This window comes from Cyphellophora europaea (genome assembly GCF_000365145.1).
Source record: "Cyphellophora europaea CBS 101466 unplaced genomic scaffold supercont1.2, whole genome shotgun sequence".
In the NCBI taxonomy this organism is placed as follows: domain Eukaryota; kingdom Fungi; phylum Ascomycota; class Eurotiomycetes; order Chaetothyriales; family Cyphellophoraceae; genus Cyphellophora; species Cyphellophora europaea.
The window spans coordinates 3,657,107-3,670,542 of record NW_008481808.1 but is presented as its reverse complement, the minus strand read 5'-3'; the positions used below and the strand labels follow the sequence as shown (position 1 = coordinate 3,670,542).

The following is a 13,436-nucleotide window of genomic DNA, read 5'->3' as shown; positions in this document are numbered from 1 at the left end:
ACAGAGGTCAGAAGAGCCCAATCAAGTGTAATTGCGCACTTTCAGATATCGTTTGCTGGGGTTCGGGGAGAACACAGGTGGGCCACCCTGGAAACGCCCAGGGCACCAGCTACTGCTAGCGTGGGCTTTTGCCGACGGACCGCTATCGTTGGCAGCTGCCAATCAGAGGCAATTGCGCACGACGCGTTCCACTCGGGCTTCCGCGACCTCATCAAGTCTTCTACATCCTTATCAGCCTGAACATGTGTTTGATATCTAGTCACAACCTGACTGGCTTGATCAACGGTATATCGTTATGGATAGGAGCTCCGGGTGTTGATATGCTTCTGACCGCAAGCCTTGTTTCCCTGGTGAATCTATCGACAGATATGCCGTCGAGATGCAGGCTAGCATGCGAGGCGGAAATTCCCACCGCTCTTAGCTGCCAGCACCATGGATTGTACATCCTGAGGCTGTTCTGCTAGCACAGATCAGCATGATCGCTCAACCACATGGTATAAGTTTCATGTCCCCCTGGACGTGAGTGTCTGAGTCAATAGTCAAACTTGAATCTGCTCGCTATGGCGCATCAAACCGCAGAGACAGGCTCAGTGCCTGGAACTATCCACCTTGTCGATCTTGAACACACACTGCATGCCCGCCATGCTGGGCAGGGCGATATCGTGCTCGACCCTAGCCCCTCTAGTGACCCGGATGACCCTCTCAATTGGTCGCCACGTAGGAAGGTCATGTCAACCATTTCATCCAACCTGTAGGTCAACTCGTCGGGGACGGTGCCCTTCAAAGCTAACAACTGCAGCTATACATGGTTCACCGGAGTTGCCGTCTCTACAGTCTACTCAGTGCTGGTGCCACTTTCCGCAGCATCAGGGGTTTCGACCAAAACACTCAACGAAGGCACTGGCTATATGTTTCTCTTCCTCGGCTGGGGCCTGCTTTTCTGGCAACCCTTTGCTCTACGATACGGCAAGCGTCTCACCTATCTCATCTCGGTCCTCGGCGCCATCGGAACCAGCATCTGGAGCGCTTACGTGAAGAGCAACGGCGAGTGGATCGCCAAGTGTATTGTCCAAGGCTTCATGATTGCTCCCGTTGAGGCGTTGCCTGAGATCTCGGTGACGGACGTCTATTTTACCCACCAACGCGGCACATACATGGGGATCTACTCATTCACTCTGGCCGGCAGCAATTACTTCACGCCCGTCATCTGCGGCTTTATCGCAGATCGACAAGGGTGGCGGTGGGTGTTCTACTGGCCAGCCATATTCTGTGCCTTTCTCTTCGTTTTCCTGTTCTTCTTCATGGAAGAGACCAACTACAACCGCAAGACGACAGGCATTGTCACCGAGACAGAGAGCCCTCCTCCTGAAAGCCTTGAGGGAGACCAAGAAAAGAAGTTGACCAAGGCTAGCACAACGTTGTCCACACAAGCCGGTACCGCACATCCTCCACCCAAAACCTACGTACAGAAGCTGTCTATCTGGCAGCCCCATCCCGGTCAAAACATGCTGCCTCGCGCGATCCGCAGCTTGAAGTACCTTTCCTGGCCTGTCATCTTCTATGCTGGCTTCTCCTACGGCTCGTACCTGATCTGGTTCAACGTCCTCAATGCAACAGCTTCGATCATCCTCGGTGGGCCGCCGTATAACTTCAGCTCATCGATGGTGGGCCTCAGCTACTTATCGTGCTGTATAGGCGTCATCATCGGATCTCTTGTCTCGGGAAACATGAGCGACTGGCTGACAATCAAACTCGCCCGCCGCAACAAGGGTGTGATGGAGGCTGAGCAGCGATTGTGGCCTTTCATTCTTTGCGTAATCGCCGTTCCGTCCGCGCTGATTCTCTGGGGCGTCGGAGCTGCGCAGGAAGTGCATTGGTTCGGGCTCATCTTCGCAATGGGCGCACTGGCATTCACCTCGGCAATGGGGATCACCTTGAGCGTCAATTACCTTATTGACAGCTATCACGACATCTCTGGCGATGCCATTGTCACCGTCATTCTCGTCCGCAACACGATGAGTTTCGCAATCTCCTACGGGTAAGCCACTCCGCGAAAGGGCCTGGCTCAAGCTAATACTCTACAGCATTACTCCGTGGCTCACCACCCTCGGCTATCAGAATTGCTTCATCTCAGCCGCGTTCGTGGGTATGGCTGCTTCTTCGGTCTTCCTGATCATGATCAAGTTTGGCAAGGGTTTCCGCGTCAAGAGTGCTGCAAGGTATTGGAGCTTGGTAAGCCAAGATCAGGCGAAGTCAGGGGAGTAGTCTACCAATGTGAACGTATTGATACATGGCCGCTATCAATGTCCGTAGCTGCTCTTGGGGCCAGTTCTTCACAACCAAAAAAACAAGCTCTTCACAGGTAGTGCTTTGTTCCATTGCAAACACCGTCCATTAGCTTGAGTTCGGCCGGTTTCAAGCGAGGGCGTGGAATGGGGGTACAGGCCAACTGCTCTTTTTTCTATCAGTAGGCGGGGTAGCCAAGCACTAACGGTCAATTCCCAAGACGATATCCTCACCCTCCTGTTTTCTTTCTGCCCCAGCTCTCCGATCAGACGTGTGCAGGCATGTAGGGTAATACAGCGCCACGTGCGCGCTGGAAAAATGCCCGGGACTCAAAGTGCTCGGTTGAGGACGAAAACTGGATGCTTGATCTGTAAGTCGCGGGCTATCTCTTTGAGGGTTCCGCTGATCATCTACCAGGCAGAAGCAGGCGAAAGAAATGTGACGAGAACTATCCTCGTTGCCAGCGGTGTACTGCATCAAAGCGAAATTGCCGGTGGCCAACCTCTCAGGAGCTCATCGACCGACGCCATAGCAACCACCGGGCCGATACTGCATCACCGGCCTTTTCGAAAGCACAAACAGTGGTCACGGAAACCAAGCAGGCGACAGGAACGCCGATTACCACACTATCACTGGCTTCGGAATCGCTTGCCGGCCGCATTCTGCTCCGCGACGTTGAGCCCGTCGTATCGCAAAACTTTTTCGACAGGTACTTCGACATGATTGTTCTACCCAATTGCCATCCAAGCTTCTACCACGGCTGGATAAACGAAATTCGCCAACTCATGACAGTACACAAGAGCTTGTACTATTCCGTACTTGCTTGTAGTGCGTCCCAGCTGCGCTCGCTGTCCGGTACGCAACAGATGCACGGGCTAGCTTTGGAGTATTATTCGCGCGGCATTGAAACTGTCTCATCGTTGCTCGCCGTCGAGAGCGCCGCCACTCATAACGGCCTCCTTATGACCATCATTCTTCTCTACCTGCACGGTTGTCTTGGCCTTACTACCTTCAGCGACATTCCGCGCCACGTTGAAGCAGCCATCCAGCTGCTGCGCCTCCGTTTTTTCACTGGCCATGACGGTGCCATTCGGCGACCCTTCGACCGCATTGCCATCGAGAGCGTCCTGTACCAAGTCTTTCTGACGGCCATGGGCTCCTGGTGCCAGCGCATTGAGCAGGACTTCCATTTCGACGCGGAATTTTGGCTACAGGCTGAGAAACTCCTAGCTCAGTCCACACTATTCCCTAGTGAGCCGGCAACCGTCAACAGTCCGGTATTGGGTGTCCCGATGTCGCTATTTCGGTTGGTATTGTCAATCAAGCAAATATATCAGGGGCCGAATCGGCAGGACCAGGAGACCATCAACCACTTGAGGGATGAGCTGGATGAGTGGGAAGCGATGGTGTTGCGGAACGATGACTTGGATCTTGCCGCCTCGCGAAGTGAGCTTTCGCATTACGAGATTTACAAGGACGCAGCATTTCTGTACATCCTTGCTGCATCTCTGCTACTTGATCAGGCGGACGAATTCTTGTTCGATGGGACTGAAATACTGGAGCCGAGGCCGAGCAGCTCGTGGCAGGTCGCCAAGATGATCCAGATCCTGCAAGACCATGCTGAAGATTATGAATGGGCGAAGTGCTTCATCGGAAACTGGCCGCTGTACACTATCGGCTTTTTCATGGAAACCCAAGATGAGATTGAGCTTGTGCGGGCGGACCTGCAGAGGAGATGGGATATTTCGGGCTTCTCACAAGTGGCGCGATTCCGAGGCGAGCTCGAGACTGCCTGGGCTGGAAGGGCGGCACCAGCAGAGTCTGCCATTGTAGGGTTATAGAATTGAGACGGAGCACAGACAGACACCGAGATCTGCATTCCAGCAAAGCTGAGTATATGCACCGGCAACTCAGTGGAACGGTCAAGCCAGAGCAGTCGTCGTCTTTTCCTCATACTGCGACCTTCCTTCGCGGCTTGTAATCGTTTGCTTGTTTGTGAGCAAGGAGCCTGCAAATATCGTCGAGCGGCCCCATTAGAGCCGTAACGACCACCAGCATACGACCACGGTCGGGCTAAATCATCTCCACTGCACGCCCATGAGCTTTCCCACTTTCGACTTGACGCCCTGGTTGTCCTTGTTCTCAAGATAGACCGTCGGGTGGCCAGAAACAGTCAAGCTCAATAGCCTGTAATCCAACCTGCTCTCGTTTTGTGGCTTCGTCATGTGCACGGCAACAACTCCGGAATCTTTCTCTCCTTCCATGTTGAAGTGCATTCTGAAGTGAGTTGTGCCCATCCGATCGATCTCGGTAGTATAAGCCAGTGGTCTGGCTCTTGCCCATTTGCTCGTGGTCGGTTCGCCATATGCTCGCATCTTTCGGCTTGGTCCGAGCAGGTCTCTGCATTCTTGAGAAGCTTTGATTCGATCAACTGCATGGTTAAACTGAACCGTCTTGCTGTCCGGCGCAAATAGTTCTTGGTAGAGAAAATATGAGACCAGACAAGTGCCTCCTAAACCTGCGAGGACGAGCGCCGCATTGAAGGTCTGCTGTGTTCCGCGCGCAGCCTTCTCGCCCGTTGAGAGCTCTGACCAGTGATAACGACCATCATCGCTTGTGACTGTGATTGCTCGACGTCGAGGCGCGGCGGATGAAGGGTAGGACGAGCTCGATGAGGCGCCGCTATTGGTGGCGGTGCGGGTCTGGATGTGAATAGGGGAGGCTGGCTGCGACGAACTCAGGCCAGCACGACAGGCGCGCTGGAATGCGTGTGCCTTAGCCGACATGTTGAGCGGGAGATCGAGGCGGTTGTCGAACTCTGCGATGAGAAGCAATGTGGAACGTCCCGCGGCGCCTCGGTTGGCAAATGCCAAGATTAATCCGCGACGCGCTGCGATCCTGATGCCTTTTTGGCTACGACTACGATTGCCTGCATCGGCCAGTAGAGCGATATCAGATATGGTCCGTACTCTCTAGCTCACTGATCAGAGCAGAATCCTTTTATGGGGGTTGAATAAGGCAGTACCTGCGCGTCGTGGACACGACTACACCACTGCCTTTTACACCTTGAAGGGAAGCAACTACTCAAGCTTCCCTTTCATTGTCCACCAACCCGTTCATAACTTGACGTCATGATCACCTCCCGTTTTGTACGCTCGTTTTTGTACTCGCACCTGTTTGTCACACCCCCGAATATCGCCCATGACTTTTCAGGGCAGACCATCATTGTTACCGGGTCTAATGTTGGTTTGGGGTTGGAAGCTGCCCGGAAGTTCGCACAGCAGGGATGCAGCAAGCTCATTCTAGCTGTGAGAACTGTATCCAAGGGTGAGGCTGCCAAAGAGTCGATTCAAAGCAGCACGGGACGCAAAGATGACTTCATGGAAGTATGGCCGCTGGACATGACCAGCACCAATTCGATCAGAAGTTTTGTGAGGCGCGCGGATGGACTCGAACGCGTTGACGTTCTTTTGGAGAACGCCGGCATCGCGCTGACCTATTGGGCCGAATATGAGGGCATGGAGCAGGACATCAAGGTCAATGTGGTTTCAACGCTGCTTCTAGCATTGCTGATGCTGCCCAAGCTTCGGGATACGGCAGCAACATACGGCAACACTCCTCATTTAGAAATTGTGACTTCTGAATCCCACAAGACCACGACCTATTCGGAAGTCAACGAAGATGACATATACGCCAAATTGGCTGACAAGGCCCATTTCATGGAAGGTGGCAATCGATTTGATCGGTGAGTCTACCATATCTGCAAGCAACCACGCTTAACAAGAGCAGATATGCTGTATCGAAGCTTATGCAAATACTGTTCGTACAAGAACTGGTCAAGCACATGATCGGTGGACCTGTTATTACACTCGTGACGCCAGGCCTCACTCACACGGAGCTCGCAAACCGTACGCCCAGCAGATTCGAATATTGGGCCGCACAGGTTTTGAAATTGTTCTTTGCACGCACAGTGGAGGTGGGTGCACGTACTTTGATTGCTGGTGCATGCGCTGGTCCGGACAGTCACGGCAAGTATATGGAGGATGGCAAGAATTGCGAGCCAGATATAATGTGTCACGAGGCCGAACTGGAGGCGAACCAGCGGAAGACATACGTGCAAACACTGGCCTACCTGGAACAGCTTGAGCCTGGGATCAGCAAGAACATAGCAACAACATCAGAATGACGAAGATTTACCTCACACTCAGCAGATGACCAGCTCTTGTAGAGTAAGAGCTCATCTCGCCGTCGTGGACTGATATCACAGCATGGCCTTGGCATCGTTGCCAAGTAGCAGCAGGGTGTTTCCATGTTTCTCTCTTGCACTTGAGGCTCGGCAGCTCCAAGTTCTCCGCTGACGTCTTCCTTGCTGACTTCATCCTCCCCTCACGTTACTGGTTGGGCAGGCAGAAGCCGATGGACTTTCATGGTGCATGTGGTCTGCAGATGATCGGACGCCCTAAGGCTGAAGTGGCGGGCATCTGTAACGACTCAAATCCCACCCAATGGCCTCTCCAAAGTTCCTGGCAACCTTCGCCAAACTGCGCCACCTTGCCGCTTCCAATGGCTTTGCAATGCCGCATCTGTCAATCTGCTGCGGACCGGTGATCCTATGACTCTTCAACGTGACTCGCCACTGGACAGTCCTTATAGCCACCTCAAACGCCCGGAGTTAGCCTTAGGCGCATGCCGTCCCGTCCCAAGCGCCCAAACTTTGACCTTGCTTGACTAACAGCGATATATACGGCTGCCCAGCTCAACGACGACAAACCATCCTTTCTCCATTTCACTGAGACTAGACCATGGCAGCAGCAGATTACTTCAGCGGTGGCCTCGCGCCCCCGCGGCCCTCTATGGCCGCATCGCATCAACCCTCCTCATCGTATTTGACCCCACCTCTACCCCCGCAAAGGGCATCGTCTCAGCCAAACGTTCAATTCGCCTCCCCTCCTCCACAATCATATCAGCCCTCCTCACCCTGGTCGCAAGGTCCACCCCCTCCTCCCTACGAACCCTTGATCGAACAACACAAACCGTCTGTGCACTTTGCGCCGACCCCTTCGCCTTTCCACAACCAACACCGTCCAAACTCCTTCTCAGGAGGGCAGAGGCCCAATCCCCAGTCGTGGGCTCCGGCAGCTTACGTGCAAAATACACAAGCCCTCCAACCACATCCTCAACAACAGCAATATTCGCCTCAGGGCTACCCGCCGCAGCAGGGGCAGGCATATCAAAACAACTACTCACAACCACCCCGTCCCAACGGGCCTGGGAATACACACCTACGACCCTACGCACCCTCACATCTCAACCCAGCCGCCGCCGCCGCCACCTCCGCCGTAGACCTCTCGTCCTCCTCCGGCTACAGCTCCGATCCCGAATACCGGCGACACAAGCACAAACACCGCCACGGGCACTCACACAACCACTCGCGCAGTCGCTCACGCGAGCGCTCACACAGTGATGGACGAGGGCGCCGACGCACCTCCGAGACCAGCCGCAGCGCCAACGCCGACGGCTTCCTGGGCGCGGCTGGCGGCGGCCTGATCGGCGACTTGATCTTCCCCGGGCTCGGCACGGTGGGCGGCGCGCTGGCCGGGTGGATTGGCGGAAAGGGTTATGGCGAGCGAAGAAAGGGGCGCGAGGACCGCAGGGACAAAAACCAGTACGCGTGGGAGACACGGTTCGGCAAAGAGCACAGCAGGGATTATGAGAAGGATGGACATGGCTACGTCGAGAGGCGGCGCAGTTATGAGGATGATCGGAGGAGGTCGGACAAGTACTGATTGATTGGAGAGGGCAAGGGCATGATATGATGGATGACTTTACGACTTGCTTGGATTTCTTGCTATTGCCGACGTGGTTTAAGCTGAGGGGCGGCGATTGCTTCAGCAGTGGTACTTCCACCATGTTTCAGATGTATACTAGACTAGACTATCTATTTTGATCGCCGAGCGAGGCGGGTTTCACAGCATAATGGCTGGACCATTATCACCGAGCAAAATTCGCCAATCCTCCTACTGAGAATCCAGCGCATTGTTTCCTCTTGCCCCTCCTCTCCACAATTTGCGCCTCAGGCATTGAGTTCAGGCGACCGCGCGATTTTGCCGCAGCCGTCATCCGCAAATACGGGCTACCAAAGCCGCGGACGTAGGTTGGCCGGCGCCTGACCAAAGGTTCACAAAGTGCCCTACCAGGCTCTCCCGCTTGTGTCGGACTGGTCAAGCAATCTCCAAATTCTTGATGGTTCTTTCGACGCATCATCACCTTCAGTCTGGAGGATAGGCAGGCGCCTCTTTGCATATCACAAGACCTTGCAGGGTTCTCTAAGTGGACGGAAATGGACTGCCGGCCTCGGTTTTGCTCGAAAACGACCACAAGAGACTGCCATACTTTTTGTATGAATGTCAGGCATCAATTGCGCCATCGCACATCCGTTCCAGAACCTTTTGCCCCGTCATGTGCAAGTGGCACATGTCGTCCGTCTCGTCATTGTTGTGGCCTGGTCCCCGGTGATGATTCGTTCCCGAATGCTTGGAACTTGCGATGCGGCTCACACCTAAGCGGGTCGTCAGTCATGGCACTGTAGCACAAAAGTGCTTCCTGTCTGCCTCGTGTACTGGCCGGCGGACTTTAGAGGGCCTTTGGAAGGATGACTCATTGGTCGCATGTGGCGTAGATTGCAGGCCTCTGACTGCTTCGATTCAGCAACCTCGGAGCAGTACAGCCATCGTCGACGCCGCATATGCTGCAAAGCCGCCCCGTCTTGAGGCTGCGTAGTCTGCCTGGCCACTCTATCACGGTTCCTGTCACGATGAATACCATATATGGCGTATAGACTTGATTCTGCAGCCCGCTCGCCATGCTTAGTAGTAGTTGGAACGGCCATACTCCTCGTCTGTGCCGGGGAATGCCCCAGCCGGCCTCCTCTCTTTGCCCACTTCATCCTCGTCGCTGCTCTCGGCCCCCTGCTCTAGGTTGTCCCCATCAGGCAATGCTCGCATTGCAGCCAACTCGTCTTCCGCCAAGGTGACTGGCTTCCACTTTTCGTTCACAGGGAAAACCATGGCGCCCGGCATCTGTGCCAACAGCGGCTTCCATTCCGGTATGAGCTGTATGTTGATGGTATCGTTCGCCTTTGTGAATTTGGTCTCCAGAAAGGCCAGAATACGACCCTCTTCTGCCTTGCCACCGTCGACTCCCCAGGTACTGTCGCCCTTGGCAATGCGCTTGTCCTCTTTGCGTTCGGCGTAGGTGTTTTTCAACTTGGAGAAGGTGCTCTTGCTGCCGGTGGAGGAGATCTCGATGCCGAGCTCATTGAGTCCGGCGCGTATCCATGCGATGGCTTTTCCTGTTTCGCCCGAGGTGTCAGCTTCAACGGCTGCGAAACGGCAGGCTTTGGCACGGGCTGTGGCACGCAAATCCTCACAGTACTCAATTAGATCTTTGGAAGCACGCTTTCCTTCGGTCTTGAGTGCCACAGAAGCCGATGCTGCCTTTTCGGCGGCTCCAATGCACAGTCTCTGCAGCATTGCGACCCTGGCTTTGGGCTTTTCTGGAGCTTTGATCATCCATTCCTTGTCGTCCTTGTTCCGGGACTGTAGCACTTGGGCTGGGTAGGGGTCATCCTTGAGCACTGACAGGAGATTGATCTCCGCTTGTGTAAGATGCTGAAGGGCAGACTGTACAGGCTGAGAGATGTCGGCTGCCGGGGCGGGAAAGGTAGGTGGTCCATCGGCAGAAAAGCTAGAGCGGTGGCTCAGATACGCATGTAGGGAATAGGCCTTGGTCAAACTCTGGATGGCATTACGAATAAAAGAAAGGCGCTGGTCGGCGGTTGGAGTAGTGGTGGCATAGAGACCCAACAGGGAGTGTCTGGCGAGCAGGTTGTAGACAACTGCAAGAGTGTGGTGTACAAAGTAAAGCTCAAAGTCAAGACCTTTCCCTTTCACCCGTTCAGCCTCCCGGCCAGGAATATTGCTGGATCCTAGGGTGGGACGCCATTCGACCTCAATCTCATTGATCAGGGCAATGTCAACATCTTCGTTCGAGACCGGCTTCCCGCTCAGGCCCAAATCAAGGCTACAAAGGTACTTGAGATATTCAGATAAAGCCGTTACCAAAGCTGAGAGGTTGTTCGACTGATCGGATGCTGACAGTCGCTTGTGAGATTTCAGAGCGGAGCGGACGACCGAACGCTGCGATGTGGTTGCTGAAGGAAGCGAGGGGTGGGTTGACGAGGTTAGATGCGATTGGAATGCCACTTGCGACGTTGTCGACGGTGCAAATGGAAACGGCATGCTGTCAGCCTGTAGCCCACTCGTACTCCAAGTGTATCCACTGCTTTGATGATAGCCGAGGTGATGGTCGTGGCGTCTCTGGAGTTGATCCGAACGAAGGCAGGATGGGCGAGAGGGGCGGTTGAATTTGAGCCGTCTGGGCGCCAACCCGGGGTTCACTGCAAGCTTCTGGGCAACAGCTTGGCCAGCCTCATAAGCAAGTCTTCGAGCATCACCCAGTGGCTTGTCCTAATTGACAGCTCAGACGACCATAGCATGCGACAAACTGCTCAAGTATCTCCATGAATCATGCTATCGCCCATTCTCGAACACTGCACGTTGTCCGGGCACTTCATCCGGCAGGCCACTCGGAGAACTCCCACACGATTTGACGCTGACTGTGGGTCTGCCGACCTACCCCAGCGCCACGATGCCGGCTAAAATGGAAGAGCCGCTTCATGCCCGCTCTTGGTCCCACCCCAACCCCCAGCGCACCCCCAAATTGCTGAGTTTTCGCTTCGCAGCAGCGACGCGAGACGCCGGAATCGACATCTCGCAGCCATTCGTGTCGGATCCGAACACGGCGTCAGATCAGCAGCCGTCTACAGGTGGAGTATCGGTCTCGTCGGTGAAGCCTCCGACACAAACCTCGATGCCCCACGAGCCAGTAACCCGTTGGCTGGAAGCTTGGTACTCTTCAGCGCATGCGCACATTGGGTCTGCCACACGTGGGTTCCGCGCATCCATACCCTTTTCAGTGCCGGTGAAGCCGTCGTTGAGGTAGGTCAAGACTTCGATTAAGCGAAAGCAGCTTGCGGACTTTGCAAAAGCGCCTTTGAACATGACTCCTATATTATGCCCTTACCTCCGCGTTCGCGGGTGCCCCAGAACTCCAGACTTCTGACCCCGTACCCTTTAGTTTCGTCCCCGGACAAGTCGTAATATTCACCATGGCTAGCGACAACGAGAAGACTGTCACTAGCGACAGCAGGATTGAGCATGGAGACCAAACGCGTCGGTCTTCGACCAGAGCCTCCATTGACTTCGAGGCCCAGAAAAGCCTCCGTACTGTCGAAGCTGGTCTTTCTCCGCAAGAAGTCGCCGCCGTCACCGAGGTCGATCCCAAAGAGGAGTCTCGCATCCTCAGAAAGATCGACTACCGTCTCGTGCCTTTACTGGCACTGCTCTATCTGTAAGTCCATGGTAAACTAGTCCAAGCCCATCACTGACTGGATTAGACTCGCTTTCATCGATCGCTCCAACATCGGCAATGCCAGAATTGCTGGCATGTATGAGGACCTCGAGCTTTATGGCTTGAAGTACAACGCTGCTGTCACCATCTTCTTTGTGCCTTACACGCTTCTGGAGGTGCCTAGCAACGTCGTTCTCAAGATGCTTCGGCCATCAATCTGGCTCTCGATCCTTTGCTTTTCGTGGGGTACAGTCATGACTCTTATGGGCCTCGTCAACAGCTACGGCGGTTTGCTGGCAGCACGCTTTTTTCTCGGGGTGACTGAGGCCGGCTTCTTTCCAGCTGCAACTTACCTTTTGACCATCTGGTATCGCAGATACGAGGTTCAACGCCGCATGGCCGTCTTCTACGCCGCGGCTTCTCTCTCCGGCGCCTTCTCTGGCCTGCTCGCCTTCGGCATTGAGCAAATGGATGGTGTCGGGGGCCGTTCGGGCTGGCAATGGATCTTCATCCTCGAAGGCCTCGCTCCTGTAGCTGTCGGGCTGGGCCTCTACTTCATGTTGCCGGACAACCCAGAGACGGCCAGTTTCCTCACCAAAGACGAGAAAGAGTTCATCATCAACAGGCTGGCGCTTGACACGGGCTCCAAGTCCACCAAAGCCGGCCGTGTGACCAACAATGACAAGATCGGAATGCACCATATCAAGGCAGCGTTCAAAGAATGGAGGATCTGGGTCGCCATCGTCATGTTCTGGGCCAACACCATTGGCGTGTATGGCTTCACAGCGACAGTCCCAGCTGTGATCAATGGCCTTGGCTACACCTCCGCACAGGCCCAGCTGCTCACCATTCCCGTCTACGTCTTCGCCATGATTTTAACGCTAGTCTTCGCTTGGTGGTCCGACAAGATCGAACAGCGTTCTCCCTTCATCATGGGTGGCTACGCCATCGCCTGTGTTGGGTTCATCGCTGAGCTCGCTATTCCCCATCCTAATCTACCGGGGTTGACGTACGCCTTCCTCTTTGTCGTCGCGGCTGGCTTATATGCCCCCTTCATCTGCATCGTCTGCATTATCGGCAACAATCTCGCGCCGTCCTCCAAGCGTGCGGTCGGCATGGCTTTGCTCATCTCCATTGGCAACATGGTAAGTCTCGAGCTCCTTTCACCGTTCTTTCCCCTCAGCAACCAAGTACTGACCTTTTTCAGGGCGGCATCTGCGGCAGTAACATCTACATCGCCCGAGAAGCACCACACTACACCACGGGTTTCTCGGTGTCCTTGGCCATGTGTGTGTGCGGCATAATCGCTGCATTTGTGCTCCGTACTGTGTATCGCAGAGACAACAAGAAGCGCGATGCGCTCCTGGAAGGCAAGACGGAGGACGAGATCCTGGGGCAGTACACCGAGCAGGAACTTCTTGACCTCGGAGACCGCAATCCCTTCTTCAGGTATACCCTGTAGGAGACGGTAGTGCTATCACGAGCAGTGGTCAATGTTAGAAGCTCGAAATCTAGCTGAGATACAATCAACCTGTCGCTCCGATCGGGGCCCGACCACCAGCCACTGCGCCATTCCAGAAGCATTTGATCTACATACCGATTTCACAAACCAAAATGCCGTGTTTGTTGACCATCGAGTGACCCCTTCAGTATATTGATGTGCGCTCAAGACTCTACTT

General features: G+C 54.6%; 7 protein-coding genes across 7 annotated transcripts; 5 read left to right on the top strand and 2 right to left on the bottom strand.

Moving 5' to 3' along the window:
* Nucleotides 1-560: 560 nt before the first annotated feature.
* Nucleotides 561-2,265, top strand: HMPREF1541_02908 (uncharacterized protein; the record flags this gene model as incomplete). Its single annotated transcript, XM_008717263.1, has 3 exons — nucleotides 561-751; nucleotides 800-2,038; nucleotides 2,085-2,265. 3 exons carry the CDS (start codon nucleotides 561-563, stop codon nucleotides 2,263-2,265), a joined length of 1,611 nt encoding a protein of 536 aa, XP_008715485.1.
* A 740-nt stretch (nucleotides 2,266-3,005) lies between these two features.
* On the top strand, nucleotides 3,006-4,127 carry HMPREF1541_02907 (uncharacterized protein; the record flags this gene model as incomplete). The annotated part of the gene is made up of 1 exon (XM_008717262.1): nucleotides 3,006-4,127. The coding sequence occupies one exon, from the start codon at nucleotides 3,006-3,008 to the stop codon at nucleotides 4,125-4,127; it is 1,122 nt and encodes a 373-aa protein (XP_008715484.1).
* A 237-nt stretch (nucleotides 4,128-4,364) lies between these two features.
* On the bottom strand, nucleotides 4,365-5,072 carry HMPREF1541_02906 (uncharacterized protein; the record flags this gene model as incomplete). The annotated part of the gene is made up of 1 exon (XM_008717261.1): nucleotides 4,365-5,072. One exon carries the CDS (start codon nucleotides 5,070-5,072, stop codon nucleotides 4,365-4,367), a length of 708 nt encoding a protein of 235 aa, XP_008715483.1.
* Nucleotides 5,073-5,417: 345 nt separating this feature from the next.
* Nucleotides 5,418-6,472, top strand: HMPREF1541_02905 (uncharacterized protein; the record flags this gene model as incomplete). The annotated part of the gene is made up of 2 exons (XM_008717260.1): nucleotides 5,418-6,031; nucleotides 6,076-6,472. The coding sequence occupies 2 exons, from the start codon at nucleotides 5,418-5,420 to the stop codon at nucleotides 6,470-6,472; spliced, it is 1,011 nt and encodes a 336-aa protein (XP_008715482.1).
* A 616-nt stretch (nucleotides 6,473-7,088) lies between these two features.
* HMPREF1541_02904 (uncharacterized protein) lies at nucleotides 7,089-8,072 on the top strand (the record flags this gene model as incomplete). The annotated part of the gene is made up of 1 exon (XM_008717259.1): nucleotides 7,089-8,072. The coding sequence occupies one exon, from the start codon at nucleotides 7,089-7,091 to the stop codon at nucleotides 8,070-8,072; it is 984 nt and encodes a 327-aa protein (XP_008715481.1).
* A 1,080-nt stretch (nucleotides 8,073-9,152) lies between these two features.
* HMPREF1541_02903 (uncharacterized protein) lies at nucleotides 9,153-10,586 on the bottom strand (the record flags this gene model as incomplete). Its single annotated transcript, XM_008717258.1, has 1 exon — nucleotides 9,153-10,586. The coding sequence occupies one exon, from the start codon at nucleotides 10,584-10,586 to the stop codon at nucleotides 9,153-9,155; it is 1,434 nt and encodes a 477-aa protein (XP_008715480.1).
* A 929-nt stretch (nucleotides 10,587-11,515) lies between these two features.
* Nucleotides 11,516-13,219, top strand: HMPREF1541_02902 (uncharacterized protein; the record flags this gene model as incomplete). Its single annotated transcript, XM_008717257.1, has 3 exons — nucleotides 11,516-11,757; nucleotides 11,804-12,902; nucleotides 12,965-13,219. The coding sequence occupies 3 exons, from the start codon at nucleotides 11,516-11,518 to the stop codon at nucleotides 13,217-13,219; spliced, it is 1,596 nt and encodes a 531-aa protein (XP_008715479.1).
* Nucleotides 13,220-13,436: the final 217 nt, after the last annotated feature.